The following is a 21,253-nucleotide window of genomic DNA, read 5'->3' as shown; positions in this document are numbered from 1 at the left end:
CGATTACCATCTTTATTTGTTCATTGGAATCATACAACACTGAATCAAATCCTCATGCAATTCCTACCAACTGGAAAACCATTTCCTTTTGCTACTTTCATGGTTCATTCTGACTGAACCTTTGGCCGGCTAAGTAGGCTAAAGTTAAAGTATTTGTGCACACCTGCTGATTATAGATAATTGTACGTATTAAATATAGGCTGCTAATTTAATTGCATGTAGATCTTCTTCATGGGTAGGTGCATATTTTTATATAATTTATCTAGCTGTTTGGAATATATGATCTGATAAATTCTCAGTTTTGACTTTTCAGTTTCTGTCTGTGTAGTCTACATAAGGTTAATTCACAAAACAACACTCCAACTGATTCTAGATGTAACTGCATTCTAAAATGATTAGATTTGGTTTTGTATCAGAACAAAATGACATTCTTCCTGGAGGAGTTTAAAATCCCTGTTCTGGGTGTTATTTTTTTGTTTAATTTGAAGGCTTTATTCCATGTTTCTATTATTCTCAGTAAAATGATAGACTTACAATGTTACCTGTTCATCCAAATTTTCTGTCATTGTTTTAAAATAGTCTCTGAGATACCCTTTGGAATAGAATTGTTAATCCCACACACACGTACATTCCAAAGGGCATTGTTGTGGAAATATGTACCTCTGACTGACATAAGCAAAAGATGTGCCCATATTATAATTTCAGACTTAAATGCTGATAAGTTGAGTCATGTCCTGAAAATGCTGAAAAACAAGAAATAAAAATTTGCGAAAGGAAGCATTTAGTGTTCAAATCTTAGACTTGTTAAACTTGCTTGGGAAGCTTAACTACCATGGAGGAATTACAAATAAGTTGTGTTTAATTATCTAATTTATTTCAAGAACAATATTTACTCTATCTGAAAGAAATGAGGAACATAATTTAGGACAATATATAAAGACATAAAAAAGTGATTCAACTGCTAAATCAAACCTTTGGCTCATTTTCACTAGGAGCGTTATTTTAGACAATGCACTGAAGCTAGAAGACTTTGTACAATTTTTAAAAGCAGAAAAAGAATTTAAAAAGTATTGTCAACTACAATGTTAGTGTCAGTATAAAATAGTTTTATTTTAACACTGAGGTTCAATTTGCAGTTAACTCAGATTTCTAACTCTAGATTGAAGTATTCTTGGTGGTTTGAACCTCTGACATATGTTGGGAACTTCCCAAGAATTGGCAAGAAAGTTGTGAAAATCACGTGCAGTAAACAGTGAGGAGCTTCTCAATGTTGAGATCAAACCAAGTGTTGAATGGTGAGAAAAACTCTCATTAGTGAGTGGCAAGGAGATGATTTGCATGCATTCACATCTCATTATTTGGTAATCTCACTCATTTATCGGCAGTTTCCCATTCACCCATTGAATAGAAACCAGAAAGCAACAGTTCCTGACAAATCAGTCCAGTTATCAGGCAACTCTAGCTCACCACTTTCTCCTCCAGTTCTTCATCTTGGACACCAGTCATCAAAACCTCAGGGCATTCCTCTTGAGCAGCAACCACAACCCGCCCCATCCATAGAAGTTGATATTGGATATATACCAGCCTCCATTCATCATTCATGCAGATCTCTGACCCTCTGCAAGACAGTTCTGCACTTTAGTGCTGCTCTTTGGAATACACTGGCACCTTTCCATTGCAATGCTGCTGCCAGGAAACTTGCATACAGGAATCAGCACCAATTCCAGTAGACTCCCACCAAAGAGGGAGAGTTGAGAATTCTAAGCAGGCTCAGAGCCTATTAGAACTCCATAGCAAAGTAAAGGAGACTTCAAAAATAATACACTTTGCTGCTCAGACCATTAGATATTTGCTTAAGTATTGGGAGAGCTATTCCATGCTTTTTCACCAGAACTTTTAAATCCATTTTCCTTCACTTAATATTCACTTTATAAGTTGCAATAATTCTTCTTTCATCTTAGGGAACCTTGCTCACTCTCTTAGCACTCACTTGCATTGTGCCTGCTTGGTTCTTTTTGTGCTTTTCCTACCCAACCAGAACTTAAAGGCTCACAGTATTTCAACCTTGCCTTGTCTTTTAGCACAGACACAAAACCGAGTAATTTGTCACTGTCAGCAATTACCTATCAAGAGACTGGACATTTTGTTGCATCAATCTCACACTTGCACAATTTCCTGATAGCGTACACAACAAACACATGTTTTTCAAACAAATGGCCATGTCTCAAACTCTCAGGGAAGTAAACCAATATACGCATCATTCAGTCAGGTGTTCCCAGCCTGTTTAACCAAGGACAATGTTTGATGTTCAAATGGTCAGTCAACAGGTTAGGGCATTCAGGGTTACAACAATTCCATACCACTGCAATCCAGGAAGTTAGATGTGCATGATAGGTGCAACTAGTTTGGGGAAGGCACAGTCAATCAGTTGATGCACATAGACCACTCAGGGGTCCAGTGTCACATCAGTCAGAGCTGACCATCCAAGTTGGTCAGATGAGTAGGCATAGTGAGTCCTAAGGTTCAGCTGAATGAAAGTCAAGGGGTGTTATCAGGGGCCACTGATGTGGTTGTGAAGTTAAGGAAATCCATTCTGGGGATTGGAGGCAGCAGGTTTGAAACTCCCCCCGCTAGTGGAAACAGTTTCAATACCTGTATTATCAGCCCACTCAGAAACTTGCATATTTCAATATGTTTGATATGTTTCATTTTTCTAAACTTTAATCATTATTCATAATTCAACCCTTTCATCTCAGGAATCAGCCTAATGAATCTTCACTGACTCGATCAGATCTTCTGAGTTTTTCCAGCAATTAAGTTTTTGTTTCTGATTTTCGGCATCTGCAGTTTGTTGGCTTTTTTTGTTTAGTGAACATTTGAACTGCCTCCAATGCCAATATATCCTTTCTTAAATACAGGGACTAAACTTGTGTGTAGGACAGCAGATGCATCCTCACACATACCCTGTGCAATTGTGAAAAGATTTCATTGTTTTCAAAACTAAGCACCAAAGCCCAAGCAAAAAAAGGTCAACATTTTAATTGCTGCCTTAATTACTTGCTGTGTGCTAATGTTTTGGGTTTCATGAACAAGAACACGCAGATCCTTCTATACTGCATTTTTTGAGTTTCTGGCTATTTTAATAATGTTTTTTGATTCTTTCTACCGAAGTACATTACCGTAAACTTACCTGCATTAAACTCCGTCTGCCAAATTGTTGTCCACCCACTCAACCTATCTATATCCCTTTGCAGATTCCTTATGTCCTCGTCACAACAGGCTTTCCTGATGGTTTTTGTATTGTCAGGAAATTTGAAAATGCTCCACTCTGGCCACTCCTCCAAATCCTTAATACAGCTAGTAAAGAATTAGGGCCATAGGACTGATCTTTGTGATACACCACTGGTCACTTTGTTCTAACCTGAAAAAGGCCCATTAATCTCAACTGTATATTCCGATCCTCTATCTATGCTCATACTTTACTCTCTAATATTATGAGGTCCTATTCTGTTCATGAACTTTGTGGTTCTTTAATGAATGCTTCCTAGAAATCCAAATACCTACTACATCTACCAGTTCCCCTTTATCAATACTATTTCTAATCCCCTCAAAATACTCAAGAAAATTTGTCAAACATGATTTCTCTTTCACAAAATCGTTTTGACTATTTGATTGTATTGAAGTTTCTAAATATCCTGCTATTTCTTCCTGAGTAATAAATTCCAGCATTTTCCCAATGACAAATGTTAGGCTAACTGACCTGTAGTTTTCTGCGACCACTTAACCAACAGTTTCTGAAGTTGTCATGTGGATTCTTTCCCTAATGTTTATGAATTCTTGAATTAAATTTCCCTGACAGAACAACTAGACACCTAGGAACAAAATTCCTGGTCAAATGTTCCTGAATAACTGAAAGACCCAAAACAATCTGACAGTAAGGTTTGATTGCAGGCTGCTCAAACATAATGTTGCACAGCAAAAATCTGCAAAACTGAAGTTATTTCTCTCGGATTGACAGCAGCATATCCTGACTTATCAATCACCCATTCCAGTCATCTCAGAGTCTATTAGAACTCCATAGTAAAGTAAAGAATGATAAATTTTGCTGCTCAGACCATCACATGTATGCTTGAATATTGGAAGAGCTATTCCCTGCTTTATTAGCAGAATTTTTACATTCATTTTTCTCCACATATTATTCACTTTACAAGTTGCAATAATTCTTTTCCCATTGTTGTTTCTTTGGAGACATTGTTTGCTTATTTACTGATGTGGTATGGACAACGCTGACTTGGCCAGTATTTATTGCCTATCCCTAATTGCCCTTGAGAAGGTGGTAGTGAGCTGTCTTCTTGAAGTGCTGCACTTCATGTGTTGCAGGTACACATGGTATTACAGCAAAGGTATTCCTAGGATATTCATCCAGCAGTATTGAAGGAACAGAGATATAGTTCCAAGTCAAGATGGTGTGTGGCTTGAAATGGAGCTAACAGGCAATGATGTCCCAATGTACCTGCTGCCCTTATCCTTCTAATTGATATTGACCGAAAGTTTGGCACCTGTACAATATACATGTGTCAGTACTGGAGAAAGCGAATATTTGAATTGGCTGATGGAGTACGGATTAGGTAGCCTGCTTTGTAATGGATGGTGTTGCAATAAATGTTATTGGAACTGCGTTCATCCAGGTAAGCAGAGAGTGTTCCATCACCTTGCTGACCTGTACCTTCCAGATAATGAACGTAAAGGGTTTTGGAAGTCAGGAAGTGAGTTACTTAGAACAGAATTTCGAGTCTCTGAGCTGCTGTTGTCATCACAGCATTTGTATGGTTGGTTCAGTTCACTTTCAGTCAATGATAACCCCAGGATGCTGATAGTGGGATATTCATTGATTGTCTGCTTGCTGTTAGAGTGGCATAAATGTAAAACATTTTCCTTGACACTGTGGATTTGGTAATGAGGGATTTACCAACTCATAGTGCTTCAATTTGGCAGAATGTGAACTTTAAATCCAGTGTGGTGTCAGACCTGGTTTACAAAGTATTGCATTAAGCCATGTGGGAGCCAAGCAATATAAAGAGAGTTCCACTTAGCTTGAACCCAAACGGCAATATAAAGTACACTTAAACTCCATTTAAAATAATCTAAGTCTGAATGAACTCAGTTTATTATTTATGTATAAACTTTATGATCATGTCAGCATTTGAAAAATAAGCCTTAATGTTCCAAATCTTCTGATCTGGAATTCCTGTTTCAGATGCACAGCGCCTGTCAATGCTACTGCAATAACTGTGGGTGATTTGGGTCATTATTTGAATAAATCTTGTAAACTTAATTTCAGAATCTTTGGAACTGTGTACTTTAGAGAGCTGCAGGTGTTAACTTGTGTATATTCAATGCTGAGATTTTTGGACTCTAGAGGAATCAAGGGAAATGGGAATTGGACAGGAAGGTGGAGGTGAGGTCAAAATCAGCCACAATCCTATTAAATGATGGAGCAAGCTACAGGAACCTTACAGTCTGCCTACTCCTTACCACGTGCACCTGAAAGTGTGATTATATTACTTCGTAATTGTTCTTCATTAATGTAAGTTTGTTTTAAAAATAATTATTGCAAACTAATTTGTAATGTAATATGCATACACATTTGAATAATGCCTGTAAAATTAATTGTGCAATTATATAGTTGATGTCTAATTAAGATATAGTTAACACTTTGACTTTTTATCTCCTTGGATCATCTTAATGCTAGAGATATCACCTTTTTTTAATGTCACTGCTGCTTTGTCTGCTACACAAAGCACAAATTTCAAAGACTAAAAATTGCTACAGTTGTGTAGATAATAGACCTGTAGGGACTTTATTTTCTTCTCAGATGCAAGACAGTGCTTTAACTTTTAAAATATTCACTCTGCCAGTAGGAAACTACTTGGTATTCAGCATCACTTAAGGTGTTTTAAATGGGCTCATCAGTTGATGTGTTTGACAGCGTATTAATGTAGAAGTTTTAGAACAAAGGTCAAAATGCTGATAGTAAAACTATACTGTTCTGCATTTCTCTGCTGATGAGAAGGAGAATGGAGGCAGCCAGGCATTGAATTTCCTCCCTGCCACAGTCCCAACTGCCAACTGTTTTCCTGGATGCCCGAGCAACTTGCCTGCAAATCTCCTCTGTGTCCCTGCACAGCAATCATGTTCTTCTTGTAATGTGATCAGAACTAGATACATATTTCCAGCTATGGCCTAACCAGTATTTCATTGTGAATGAAAAGGAGTGGCTGCCGAGGCATGTCCTTTGATGATGCAGGGCTCCCTGGCGTTCAGCTCAGCTTGTGGTGGGGAAGGCTCTGATCAAGGAGTTGTCAGGTCCAGTGGCCTGTGTAGGGCTGGGGTCAGCAGGTGGATGTCAGGCAAAAGGGTCTAGGATCTGTCAGATATTAGGCCAGGGTACCGGGGAGGGGGTGGGATCTGTTTGGGAAGGAGTGGTTGGATGAGTTTTGGATCTCTGACAATGCCATGGGGTCATTGTGAGAAAGTGTGGGGTCAGTTTTACAGTAAGCCAGGTAATGAAACAGATTTAGACCTCTTTCCTGGCTGGCATGTAAGAGCTGCTCCTTTTTTTGAGGTATTTTAGGTGTTGGAGGTGATTTCCTCGAATTCCAGGAGCAGCAATTACTGTTTTATATGCTGTTGCATTGTTTTGGAACTTTGGGGAAAGAAAGTTAAAACAGTGCACGTTTAAAAGGGAGAAAGACAGACAAAGGCAGTGAGCACATGGTCTGAAAGGGCGAGAGATAAAGAAACCTACACTGCTCACTGACACAGCAGTGAATCTGTGCAGTTACTGCCTTTGCTGTTTGAATTCATGTATCGCACAATATCGGAGTGCATCTGGGAAAATTAACAAACAGTGAAATTCACAACTGATCTTGGAGGAAACTGTTTGGGAGAGGTCACAGCACAGAAACAGATGGGTCAATCATTTTAAGTATAGCCTTGATGTAATTCAACAATAGTGTGGAGAGTGAGTTTTTTCTTGATTATGTGTTTTTATTGGGATCTATCTCTTGATTGAATTTTAAAAATATAAGCCATAAGTGGGCGACACGGTGACACAGTAGTTAGCACTGTGCTTCACAGCGCCAGAGACCCGGGTTCATATCCCGCTTCAGGCGACTTTCTGTGTGGAGTTTGCACATTCTCCCCGTGTCTGCGTGGGTTTCCACCGGGTGCTCCGGTTTCTACCCACAATCCAAAAATGCGCGGGTCGGGTGAATTGGCCGTGCTAAATTGCCCGTAATGTTAGGTGAAGGGGCAAATGTAGGGGAATGGGTCTGGATGGGTTGTGTTTCGGTGTGACAGTGTGGACTTGTTGGGCCGAAGGGCCTGTTTCCACACTGTAAGTAATCTAAAGTATTAAGTGAGCCAGGACTAGTGTTGTGTAGTGTAAGATGGTGCAGTTTTCTGGGTCTGTAGATTGGAAGGAGCAAAATGGCGTTTATTAGAGTGGAAATGTCTCTTGTATTGAAATAAATGCAGTTTAATTTATTAGTCCTACCTTGTTCTCTGGTTTGTCCCTGCCTGCCCTGACTGCTTAACTTGCTTCTTTTCTCAAAGTACCAGTCTCAGATTGATGTCTTTCGTCAGTATCTCCCTGGGTCCCACACAAATCACTTGTCCGATGTGGGAGTTTTGAGACAGTTTACGGATTACTGAGGGTTATTTCTGCAAATCTTGGTTGCAAATCCTGTCAGATCAAATGGATCAGTTGGAGCAATAGTTAGAGTCAATGAGGAATTTACAAGACCTATAGGGTGTGATGGATGGCAGTGTAGGAAGGGAGAAAAGCTGCAGATGTACCTCCTAAGAAAGGTAGGAGAGGTAGGTAGGTAGTATAGGAGTCTCCTGTGGCTATCCCCATTTCAGACAAGTATGCTGTTTTGGAAAATGTAGGGGGTGATGGTCTTTCAAGGGAATGTAGCATGAACAGCCAAGTTTCAGATATCAAGACAGGCTCTAATGTAATGAGGGGTACGTCGGGTTCCAAGTGATCAATTGTGTTAGGGGACTCTCTAGTCAGAGGCACAACCAGACATTTCTGTGGCTAGCAGCGAAAAATCAGAATGGTGTATTAGCTCCTTTATGTGAGGATCAAGGTTGTCTCAGAGAGGGTGCAGAATGCTCTAAAAGGGGAGAGGGGCTAGGAGGAGGTCATTGTACACATTGGTACCAATGACATAGGAAGGGAAAAGGAGAACATAAAAAGTTCGTCAGGAATTGAAAAAGGAGGTCCTCGAGGGTAGTAATATCTGGATTATTCCAACTGCTACAACCTAGTCAGGGGAAGAATAGGAGGATAGAGAGGATGAATGAGTGGCTGAGGAGCTGGTGTAAGGGAGAATGATTCACATTTTTGGATCATTAGAATCTCCTCTGGGAAAGAAGTGACCTGTACAAGCAGGACAGATTGAGCCAAAGTTGGAAGGGGACTAATATATTGGCAGAAAGATTTATTAGAGCTGCTCGGCAGGATTTAAACTAGTAAGGAGGTGGGGTAGCGGTTTGGAAGGGACCCAGGGAGATATGGAGGAAAGACATCACTCTGAGACTGGTACGTTGAGAAAAGAAGCAAGTTAAGCAGTCAGGGTAGGTAGGGACGAAGCAGTGAACAAGGTAGGACTGATAAATTAAACTGCATTTATTTCAATACAAGAGGCATAACAGGGAAGGCAGATGAACTCAGGGCATGATTAGGAACATGAGACTGGGATATCATGGCAATTTCAGAAACATTACTCAAGGATGGATAGGACTGGCAACTTAATGTTCCAGGATACAAATGCTACAGGAAGGATAGAAAGGGAGGCAAGAGAGGAGGAGGAGTGGCATTTTTGTTAAGGAATGGCATTCCAGATGTATTTAGGGAGGATATTCCTGGAAATACATCCAGGGAAGTTACTTGGGTGCAACTGAGAAATACGAAAGGGATGGTCACCTTATTGGGATTCTATGATAGATCCCCAAATAGTCAGCAGGAAATTGAGAAACAAATTTGTAAGGATATTTCAGTTATCTGTAAGAATAATAGGGTGGTAGGGGATTTTAACTATTGAAACATAAACTGGGACTGCCACAGTGTTAAGAGTTTAGATGGAGAGGAATTTGTTAAGAATGTACAAGAAAGTTTTCTCAGTCAGTATGTGGATGTACCTACTGGAGAAGGTGCAAAACTTGACCTACTCTCGAGAAATAAGGCAGGGCAGGTAACTGAGGTGTCAGTGGGGGAACACTTTGGGGCCAGCGACCATAACTCTATTAGATTTAAAATAGTGATGGAAAAGGATAGACCAGATCTAAAAGTTGAAGTTCTAAATTGAAGGAAGGCTAATTTTGACAGTATTAGGCAAGAAATTTCAAAAGCTGATTGGGGGCAGATGTTCTCAGGTAAAGGGATAGCAAGAAAATGGGAAGCCTTCAGAAATGAGATAACGAGAATCCAGAGACATTATATTCCTGTTGGGTGAAAGGAAAGGCTAGGAGGTGTAGGGAATTCTGGATGACTAGAGGAATTGAGGGTTTAGTTAAGAAAAAGAAGGAAGCATATGTCAGGAATAAACAGGATAGACCATGTGAATCCTTAGAGTATAAAGGCAGTAGGAGGATACTTCAGAGGATCATCATGAGGGCAAAAAGGGGACATGAGATAGCTTTCACAAATAGGGTTAAGGAGAATCCAAAGGGTTTTTACAAATACATTAAGGACAAAAGGCTGACTAGGGAGAGAATAGGGCCCCTCAAAGATCAGCAAGGCGGCCTTTGTGTGGAGCCACAGGAGATGGGGCAGATACTAAATGAGTATTTTGCAACAGTGTTTACTGTGGAGAAGGACATGGAAGATATAGAATGTGGGGAATCGATGGTGACACCTTGAAAAATGTCCATATTACAGAGGAGGAAGTATTGGATGTCTTGAAACACACAAAGGTGGATAAATCTCCAAGACCTGATCAGGTATACCCTAGAACTCTGTGGGAAGCTTGGGAAGTGATTGCTGAACCTCTTACTGAGATATTTGTATCATCAATAGTCACAGGTGAGGTGGCAGAAGACTGGAGTTAGTGCTATTATTTAAGAAAAGTAGTAAGGAAAATCCAGGGATCTATAGACCAGTGAGCCTGACATCGGTGATGGGCAGGTTGTTGGAGGAAATCCTGAGGGGCAGGATGTACATGTATTTGGAAAGGCAAGGACTGATTAGGGACAGTCAACAAGGCTTTGTGCGTGGGAAATCATGTCTCATGAACTTGATCGAGTTTTTTGAAGAAGTAACAAAGAGGATTGATGAGGGCAGAGCGGTGGACGTGATCTATATGGACTTCAGTAAAGCTTTTGACAAGGATCCCCATGGGAGATTGGTTAGCAAGGTTAGATCTTGTGGAATACAGGGAGAACTAGCCATTTGGATACAGAACTGGCTCCACGGTAGAAGACAGAGGATGCTGGTGGAGGGTTGGGCTTTTTTCAGACTGGAGGCTGTGACCAGTGGAGTGCCACAAGGATCTGTGCTGGATCCACTACCTTTCACCATTTATGTAAATGATTTGGATGTGAACATAGGAGGTATAATTCGTAAGTTTGCAGATGACAACAAAATTGGAGGGTGCAATGGACAGCAATGAAGGTTACCTCAGATGACAATGGCATCTTGATCAGATGGGCCAATGGGCTGACAAGTGACAAATGGAATTTAGGCAAATGTGAGGTGTTGCATTTTGGGAAAGCAATTCTTAGCAGGACTTATACACTTAATGGTCCGGTCCTAGGGAGTGTTGCTGAACAAAGAATCCTTGGAGTGCAGATTCATAGCTCCTTCAAAGTAGGGTCGCAGGTAGATAGGTCAGTGAAGATGGTGTTTGGTATGCTTTCCTTTATTGGTCAGAGCATTGAGTATAGGAGTTGGGAGGTCATGTTACAGCTGTACAGCTCGTTGGTTAGGTCACTTCTGGAATATTGTGTGCAGTTCTGGTCTTCTTCCTTTCAGAAGGATATTGTGAAACTTGAAAGGGTTCAGAAAAGATTCCCAAGCATTTTGCCAGGATTGGAAGATTTGAGCTAAAGGGAGAGGCTGAGCAGGCCTGGGCTATTTTCCCTGGAGCATCGGAGGCTGAGGGGTGACCTTCGAGAGATTTATAAAATCATGAGGGACATAGATAGGATACATAGACAAATCTCTTCCCTGGGGTGGGGGATTCCAGAACTAGAGGGCACAGGTGTACGGTGAGAGTGAAAAGATATAAAAGGGACCGAAAGGGCAATTTTTTCACACACAGGGCGGTGCGTGTATGAAATGAGCTGCCAGAGGAAGTGGTGGAGGCTAGTACAATTGCAACATTTAAAAGCCATCTGAATGGGTATTTGAATAGGAATGGTTAGATGGATAGAAGCGAAAGTGAGGACAGCAGATGCTGGAGATCAGTGTCAGGATTAGACTGGTGCTGGAAAAGCACAGACGGTCAGGCAGCATCCAATGAGCAGGAAAATCAACATTTTGGGCAAAAGCCCTTCATCAGGAATGAGGCCGGGAGCCTCCAGGGTGGAGAGATAAGTGGGAGGAGGGTGGGACTGGGGAGAAAGTAGCTAAGAGTGCAATAGGTGGGTGGAGGTGGGGATATAGGTGATAGGTTAAAGAGGAGAGTGGAGGGGATAATGGGAAAGAAGATTGGCAGGTAGGACAGGTCATGAGGATGGTGTTGAGCTGGAAGATTGGGACTGGGGTAAGGTGGGGGGGGGGGGGAAGGGGAAATGAGGAAACTGGTGACGTCCACTTTGAAGCCCTAGGGTAGTAGAAGTGTTCCGAGGCGGAAGATGTGGCATTCTTCCTCCAGGCTTCGAGTGATGAGGGAGTGGAGGTAGTGGAGGCCTAGGACCTCCAGAGTGTGAGGCGTAGTTGAAATGTTCGGCCACGGGGCGATGGGGTTGATTGGTGCGGGTGTCCCGGAGATGTTCCCTAAAGTGCTCTACGAGAAGGTGTTCAGTCTCCCCAATGTAAAAGAGACCACATCAGGAACAACGGATACAATAAATGACATTGGTGGATGTGCAGGTGAAACTTTGATGGATGTGGAAGGCTCCTTTGGGGCCTTGGATGGAGGTGAGGGGAGGAGGTGTGGGCGCAGGTTTTGCAATTCCTGCGGTGGCAGGGGAAGGTGCCAGGACGGTGGGGTGGGTTGTTGGGGGGTGTGGACCTGACCAGGTAGTCATGGAGGGTATGATCTTTGCGGAAAGCAGAAATGGATGGGGATGGAAATATATCTCTGGTGATGGGGTCCGTTTGGAGATGGTGGAAATGTCGGCGGTTGATGCAGTTTATGTGAAGGTTGTTAGGGTGGAAGGTGAGGACCAGGAGGGTTCTGTCCTTGTTATGGTTGGAGCGGTGGGGTTTGAGGGCGGTGGTGCGGGACGTGGATGAGATTCATTGGAGGACATCTTCAACCACGTGGGAAGGGAATTACGGTCTTTAAAAAGGAGGCCATCTGGTGTGTTCTGTGGTGGAACTGGTAATCGTGGGAGCAGATAAGTGCTAGCAAATGGGACTAGATTGTTGGGATATCTGGTCGGCATGGACAAGTTGGACTGAAGGGTCTGTTTCCATGCTGTACATCTCTATGACTTTGGTTCAGAACAATCTTCAATTCTAACTTTGAGCTGGGAATATTTTCCAAGGGTTTCAGATGCCAGGCAATTACTCATTGGAAGGTTTGACATCCCAGACAATTCCGTGTGAGTCAGTTACTTTGGTCTGTCTGTATATTCCCATCAGTCAGCCCCTGACTGTGATGCTGCAACAACTATCTTCCTTGGGGAAAATCTGGGCCATTATGTTTCTTCCTGCTTTATTATGAATTCATTCATCTACATTAAGTTACATCATTTGCTTCTCCCCTCAATTAACTTTGACATATATAAATTACAGAACCTTGGAATCATCGAATTATACAGTACAGAAAAGGCCCTTAGGCCCATTGAGTCTGTACTATCAAAACTTTACTATCCCTAATCTCATAACACTCAAAGCTTTGGGTTTAGTGTGGGTAAGTTATATGACATTTCAAGTGCTCATCCAACTTCTTAACGGTTGTTAGGTTTCCTGCCTCAACAACCCTCCCAGGCCATGCATTCCAAACGCCCACCACACTCTGTGAGAAAAACATTTCCTCAAATCCTGTCTAAACCTACTATCTTTTGCTTTAAAATTATACCCCCTTGTTATTGGTCCTTTGACTAAGAGCTACGGCTGCTTTCTGTTCACCTGTCCATGCTCTGATAGAGGTGTAGAATATAATTTTATGTACCCCTATCAAGTCCCCTCTGAATATATGCCAATCCAAAGAAAACAACCCAAGCTTACATTCTTCATAGCTGAAAATTATATGAATATCTGGTGTAAGAGAATTATTTAATTTTTTTTAAAAATTAATCACTTTAATGTCCTCAGAGTATCCATGAAGTCCATTATAATCAATTGATTACTTTTAAAAGAACAATCACAAGTCTTTATCAGGGAAATTGATAAGCAGTTTATCAATGTTCCCTATCAATGTTCCCTATGTAATATTAGCTCATTGTTAATTTTATAGGTTTGCATTTTTTTTAATTGTTTGCTCAGATTTCAGGTGGGTCAAGTGGAACAAATGATGCTAAGCTCTATTTCCTTTTGAGGAAGAGAAGATTCACTTACTGCTATGTAACACTTAGATAAAGGTCCATAAGTATCCCACATGTCCATCCTGTTGATTTAAGATTGCTATGTAATTGGGGGTAGTGGTTTTGGAGTTGAGCAGAGGTGCGGTGGGGCGGGGGGGATAGTAAGACCCTACGAACCTCGAGTTGTCTTCTTCGTTCATAACTTAAACATGTTATTAGCTTGTAGAGCAATTTCCATGGGCTTAAATTTCCTTTGGCACTTTTTTTTAAATCTCATTTGCTCTTAAAGCAATCTCTTTATGAGTGTTCTAAATAACCAGGCGACAGGAGATCTCCTCTCAGTCCGACAAGGTACTTTTAAGCTCCAGATTCTCATGTGCTCCCTTCCTTTTCTACCCTGAAGTTTCCTTTCTTACACATACTGAAGGTCAATAGTTGCTTCCTGCCCCTTTTCAAGCAGGGCTTAGTCTGTTGGGATTCTAGATCCTTTATAACTAATTCTTTGAATCACGGATTTATATTCTAGAGTTAGTGAGTCTTACCATTTGAACAAAAAATTGGAAATTCTCACAATGTTGTTCAATTCCCCAGGGAAAAGTGAAGTTATTGCCTGCTCTAACAAAAATGATTTGATGGATCTGTGAATAGCAGATGAAAATATCTATTCATGTGTTCTGATGCGTATTGGAATGAGTATAAAAAGTAACTTTTACCACAACTGGTAATTTCACGCATGTGGGAAAGTTTGCCTCACATGTAACAGCACAGTATCATAGTTCTGTAGAAAATCATAACGCATGTATTTGGCTTCTACATATTGTGACAATGCTGCTCCTTGAAAAAGATTAGGTTGCCCTTGGGTTTGTTCCAGAAGGGTCGTAAAGACAGAAGCTTCATTTTGAAAGCATTTATCTACTTAAAGAAGCATTTAAGTTTTAAAGAGGACACTTGTACAATTAAAGGGGAGTAGCCAGTTCTCCCAGCTTAGCTTTTCTCTGGTTTGGTTTGGTTTTAGTAGTCTAGCTGTTCAGAGCAAGCAGTCAGTTTTGAGACTGCTGATCAAAGGAACAGCTGTATGGAAGAAGGTGCTCCAAGCTGAATCTTTCTACCATCGCTCTATCTCCTGTAAGAACCTGTGTTTGATTTTCCCATTTTTGCCAAGAGAGTGTTTATGGGAATGTTGCAACTATTTGGAGCAGCATCATTAAGTTGGAATGGTCTGTTAGTTTTTGGATAGGTTAAGGTATTCTGTATTCTGTTTTCTTTTGTTTGTGTTTCATTCAGTACTATGTAAATAACTTCTGTTTTGTTTAAATCTGAGGGATTTTGACTAGCTGCATCACTCCTGGAATATCCACCATACACCTACTCAAAACAAGTAGAAACGTTAGGGTCTGAGCTATCTTCTTGAAATGTTTTGGGGGGCTCTGGCCTGGTCCATAACAATAAAGATCTGGGATTAAAGGTAACAATAGGTAAAGGCTGTCCATATCTGATGTCAATATAAACTTGAAAACTTGCATGCCAATTTTTTTAAAATTTCAGATGAAAAGAACATGATTGCCAGGTCTCAGTTCAAGCTAGTATAAATATAGAACATATTTGTTCGCTGCGTTGCTAATGCACTATGCTGTGATACAAGCCATTTTACCTAAGTTCAGAAAGCTTCATTACAGATGTACAGAACGAAGGTTTAAAGTTGCACACGTGTGTGCAGAAATACTACTTAACAAATAAATCTCTGAAATTTTTTTTTGTTGCTTGTCAAGGTAGGGTATCAGATTTTTCCCAAGAGCAGTTAAAACCAACTTGTAGCAAAAGATCTTTCTCTCTAGATTTCATTAGTCTACTGGTCTAACCAGCAATCATCAGCAATGACTTGGAGTATTGCAGGTGTGCCTTGCTCTGGTATCTGATGACCAAATCCGCCACAGAGGAATAACTTAGTTCCAAACTTCTAACCGTGTGTGTGTGCGATTTGTGAGCTATAGAGACTATTGAATCTACTGTTTGTAAATGAAAAACAGGAGCAGTTTGAATTTTTAAAGCACCTTTAACATTAAAAAGGATAAAAAGACCAAGTGAGAATCGGTCTTTCTTGTTGTGTTCCTGGAAGAGTAGGCCCTGAAGTTGCAATGGAGTGTAGATTTGAGTTGCACATGGGACTATGTGGAAATCCTGATATATCTAACGCCAAGGAAATTCCCAAGAAATTGAGAATTCAAATGGGAAATTTCCCTGAAGTTGGAACCTGCTGAGAGCATACTTAATGTCTGGCCATAAAATACTGTGGCTGCAAAAGGGTCTAAGAATTCTGCAGTGAAAAACTTACTTCTTGTCTTCCCAAAATCCACCATCTACAGGGTTTGAGTGAAGAATATGATGAAATACTATCCATTTACCTCGACTGGTGCAGCTCGAAAAGCACTTAGGGCGCTTTACACCATCCAGGTCAAATTAGATCACTTGGTTATCATAACTTTGAAGATTGACTTCCTTCACCACTGTAGAAGCTCACCATGGCTTATTTAACACAACTTCCCACATCCATGATCTCGACCATATAGAAGGACAAGGGCAGCACATGCCTGGGTTCATCATCATGTCATGCACCAGGCTGACACAGAACTATTTTACTGTTTCCTCCTGGGTCAAATTCCTGGAACAGGACTATGGGTGTACTTACACACCAACGGCTAAAGTGATTCAAGAATGTAGCTCACTACTACTTTCTCCCGGGCAATTATGCATTGGCTGGCTCAATAAATGTTGGCCTAGGCAACCATGCCTGCATGCCAGAAACGGATTTCAACTCGTTTAAGCTTGTTAGTGACCCTGGAAAAAGTTAGAGGATTAAAATGATACTCTAATGCCTAACTATTCAACTGAACCTCTCAATCACCACTGAATTATTTCAATAATAATGGAGTGATCTTATTTTCATCTTCCTAAGAGTCATGCCTACCGACTTTTAATATTTGTGTCTGTATTTCAGATAATAACTATTACTCTTTGACTTAGTAATTTTCAATAAAACTAGCACTTTGTTGCAAAATTACTTTAAATTTGAACACTTGAAACTAAAAGCTGCATGAATTATACAAAGTTCAAGTTCACAGGTACATATGCCTGCTGTGGGTGTGATGCTACCAATAGCACAATATACCTGCAAAAAGGAATATCATAAATAAAAGTAATGAAGAAAAATCCAAAAGATCGTCAAGCAAAAATTACAGTTCTGCTGAAAATAATGATGTCCTATCAGCATGCAACATCCAAAAGACATCTAATACCCATTTGATCAGGCTAAGCAAATCAGCTTTCTGCCATGATTGACCAAAATGTCTGTGTACACTCACTTGTACATGGTGTAATGGACCAGGCCAGACCCCATCAAAGCATTTCAGGAAAGTGACCCAGACTCTAATCTTGCTTGTTGTTTTAAGCACGTGGGTATTCCAGGAGTGATGCAGATGGCCAACCCACTTAGTTTTAAACAAAACAGAATTTATTTACAAGATTACTGAATGAAATGTGAACAAAATAGAACAGAATACAGAATAACTTAATCGATCTGAAAACCCAACAGATCATGCCAACTTTATGATGCTGTTCTAAATACTTGCAACAATCCCCATAAACACGCCTTGACACAAAAGGTAAAATCAAACCCAGGGTCTTACAGGAGAGAAACCAGAGAGACCTTTAGGGCCCAGCAGCTTTTCAACACTACTGCAAAAAACTAGAGAAAAACTGAGCTGGGAGAAATGGCCACTCCCCTTTCATTGTACAAATGTTTTTAAAAGAAAATTGAAAGCTTGTTGCCTGAGGCAGTATCTATTAGCTATAATCAAACTGGCCCTAAAACCCTTCAACTTAGACTTTTCGAAGTCTGTTTCTTTTACGACTTCTCTGAAAAAAAAAGTCAAGGACAATATAACCTTGTTAAAGGAGCAGCTCCGTCACAATGGCATCTCCCTGTTTTAATATGACAATGAAAACTTTAACCTAGCTCAGATAGAAATTTCTTACAGAGGTGGCCCTTTCAAAAAGTAGTGGTTGAGCTGAACTGAATGGGCAGAAATGCAATTTACCTATACTTCTGGTTTTTCCACTTGAAATTGGACCATATTGTGTTCAAATGTTTCTCAACATTTTACGTATAACTAAAGATAAATGTGAGTTTTAACCGAAGTGCATTGTTCCCAAAGTGTAAGGGGAACACCTCAGAAGTACCCACATAAGGGAGCATCACAAGTGGTCGCCAGTGGCTGCTATCACAATAAAATGTAATTGGTAATTATGACATATCTCATTCATAACATGATAGGAGGATCAAGGTTATAAAAATATCTTTTTAATTAAAAGACATAAGTTGTTCAGAAAATGGAATTATATGAAGTACACTGGTTTGTAATCATTGTCATAAGACCTGTACCTCAGCCGCTAGTGATATTGTGTGCGGTCTGTGGTAGCATTAATGCACGTCACTTGATGCTTGGCATCAAGAATAGTGCAACTGAAGGTCTGTGTACTTCTATGGTGTAGGAAAGCCAGCTGCTGAAAACAAACTAGGAACGAAGTAAAAAGAAGCAGTTTTGAACTAGAACATGAGTCAAAATGGCTGTGTATTTTCCACTCCCTGTTGATGAAATGAAAGGAGATATAAGACAGAATTGGAATATTTTTGTATTCGTAGGAGCAAAACTATTAAATGCCTGCGGAAAGATTTTACGTACAGAAGCAGGTAAGAGTTGTGACCTGCTTTGAGTGCCAGGAAAAGGTTACAACAAGCTGTATTACTTTGATCTCATTGAGCATCTAAAAGCCAGACAGGAGAGATTTTGCAGACTTTGACGAGGCACTTTGAACGCCGTGTTATTGTTACTAATGAATGGCATTAGGTAACTTACATAGCATGTAACTGCAGATGATAGCATACGCAAAATGTTTTTCTTTATGAGAAGTGAGATGTTTTGAGAAATACAATTCTACTTGAGTTCTAATGAAGGGTGACTGGACTTGAAACATTAATGTATTTCCTGTGTTTCATGTATGAAGAGTCGTTTAGTAACATTCAATGAACACAATGATATATTTCTATTTCCAGATAAATATGTCATTGTTGGCAGTCACCATGGTAACAGTGAAGAGCTTTGGACCAGCAGCACTTCCATAATTACTGAAGTAATCAGGACTGTGATGACCCAGGTTCAGAAGAAAAGATGGCGACCAAATCGTACTATTTTGTTTTGCTCCTGGGGAGGAAGCATTTTTGGCAACATTGGCTCATATGAATGGGCAGAGGTAGGGATTATTATATAACTTAAGAGTATTTTCTTCTCACTCTTTGAAGAAAATGTCGTTCAACACAAAGCGCATGCAGATTACTTAAGAAAAAAGAAGTGGAATTTTATTGGAATATTTACAGGCATGGAATGTGGATGAGTGTTTTTTTTATCCATCCTTGGCCTGTTGGTATTGCTGGTTGAGTGTCCCTTCCTAACTGTCCCTTTAACTAAGTGGCTTGTTGAGGCCATGTCAGGGGAACAGTTAAGACAAAAGCACAGTGCCCTGTGTCGAGAGTCACATGTAGGCCAGACCAGGTATGTATCATAGATTTCCTTCCCTGAAGGATATTAAGTGAATCAGATGGACTTTTATGACAATTGACAATGGTTAAACGGTCGGCATTAGGATAGCTTTTAATTCCAGATAATTTCTTCTCATTGAATATTTCACCATGTCATGATGTGGTTTGAATCCATGTTCTCAGAGCATTATCCTGGATCTCTGCATTATTAATTTTGTGACTTTTCCATTCCATTGTGTAAGAGTGCATCTCCAACATTAGTGATTTTGAAATGCTGTTTAAATTTTCTTTGGAATTCTCAGTGTCTGTGGAGCATCAGCAATTTGCTGACACAGTGAGAGGTTAGTGGTGGTATCGGAAGCTGGAAGTGGCAGTCATTGAGTTTGTCTGCATTGTGAAACAGGCAGGCAAAGGATTAATAATTGCAAAGTGTGACCCTTTATCACCTACTGAGAGAGCGTCTTTCAGGTGCACCTCAGCTAGTACAGGTTGTGTTTAGAAGAATCTCTAAACCTTGAGGGTTTCAATTCATAAAGCGGTGGGTGGCACGGTGGCACAGTGGTTAGCACAGCTGCCTCACAGCGCCAGAGACCCGGGTTCAATTCCCGCCTCAGGCGACTGACTGTGTGGAGTTTGAACATTCTCCCCGTGTATGCGTGGGTCTCCTCCGGGTGCTCTGGTTTCCTCCCACAGTCCAAAGATGTGCAGGTCAGGTGAATTGGCCATGCTAAATTTCCCATAGTGTTAGGTAAGGGGTAAACGTAGGGGTATGGGTGGGTTGCGCTTCGGTGGGTCGGTGTGGACTTGTTGGGCCGAAGCACCTGTTTCCACACTGTAAGTAATCTAATAAAAGAATCCGACTCCTTCAGTGAAGAGGAGATTGGGAGAAGGAGAGAAAGAGAGAGAGAGACAGTTGTTTCTACATGAACAATGGCTGCAACAGCTAGAGGAGCGCCAGCCTCATGATGGGACATTGATGAGCAATGTACATAGGGTCACGAGTACAGGCTGATGGTCATTGAAGGTGCTTCCGTGCTGGATGGTTTTATAACAGAGATTTAGCTCATGGAGATTTTGAAGCGTCAATAGAAGAGTACAATTGTCCAGGCAAATGATACCAGTACAATGTGGGGGAGGAATTGAAACCAATGAAAGGTAGTGGCCACCTATTTCCTGTGTTAGTGAAGGTGGCCATGGGGTGCAGTGAACTTCTCAGATTCATTCCAGGCATCATGTGGAGACATATGATGGATTGTGGAATCAGTGGCCAATTGCTACAACAAGCTGCTGAGTGAGGCCATGTACCAGAGAATTGGGCAATATAACATGTCTTGCCCAGTCCAGACTGTTCATTTGGATTCACGGTTATGGAGGATTCCCTCCTGATGAGCTTACAGCCTGCAAGGCTCCCACAACTAGGACCCATTGTGAACAGCTATTTTCAAGGGGCAACAACAGCAGAAAGATCCTCCAGGTGTTTGCAAGGTTCCTGGGAAGCTACTGCATTGAAGTTATCCTGATTTATTCCTTGGTGCCTCAGCTCTTCAGAACATTCGAACAACTGTGTACATTGTTCCTAGATGACTAGGATTATCCCCTCAAACGTGCTGACTGTCACAAACGCTAAGGCAGAAGACACCAACAACAACTGTCACTCGACAGCAAAGGCAGCTATGGAACTGATCCCAGACAATCTGAAAATGTCATTTAGATAGCTATAAAAATCAGGGTGGGGGGGAGACCCTCACTCTAAATCCATTGTGTTATGATGGTCCACTGCACTGCATAACCTAGTGCTGCAGAAGAGGGTAGCATTGGAGAATAATGACCATGTTGAGCACACCACTGGCTCCTCATCCTGGGTGTAAAAATTGGAGGAGGGTGAAGGTTATCAATCTGAAAGTTAACTTTCTTTTTCTATTCACAGTACTACTTCAGCTGCTAAATATTTCCAGT

The 21,253-nt window shown here is 40.9% G+C and overlaps 1 protein-coding gene across 5 annotated transcripts in view; it reads left to right on the top strand.

Moving 5' to 3' along the window:
- LOC132821532 (inactive N-acetylated-alpha-linked acidic dipeptidase-like protein 2) overlaps window positions 1–21,253 on the top strand; it is a 973,299-nt gene that overhangs the window by 694,553 nt on the left and 257,493 nt on the right. For all 5 annotated transcript variants that reach the window (XM_060834141.1, XM_060834143.1, XM_060834142.1 and 2 more), the window contains one exon: window positions 18,815–19,011. In XM_060834141.1, coding sequence (XP_060690124.1) covers window positions 18,815–19,011 — 197 coding nt within the window. The remainder of the gene's footprint in view (window positions 1–18,814; window positions 19,012–21,253) is intronic.

Source organism: Hemiscyllium ocellatum, chromosome 13, assembly GCF_020745735.1.
Source record: "Hemiscyllium ocellatum isolate sHemOce1 chromosome 13, sHemOce1.pat.X.cur, whole genome shotgun sequence".
Taxonomy (NCBI): Eukaryota; Metazoa; Chordata; class Chondrichthyes; order Orectolobiformes; family Hemiscylliidae; genus Hemiscyllium; species Hemiscyllium ocellatum.
This window is presented reverse-complemented; position numbering and strand designations above follow the sequence as displayed.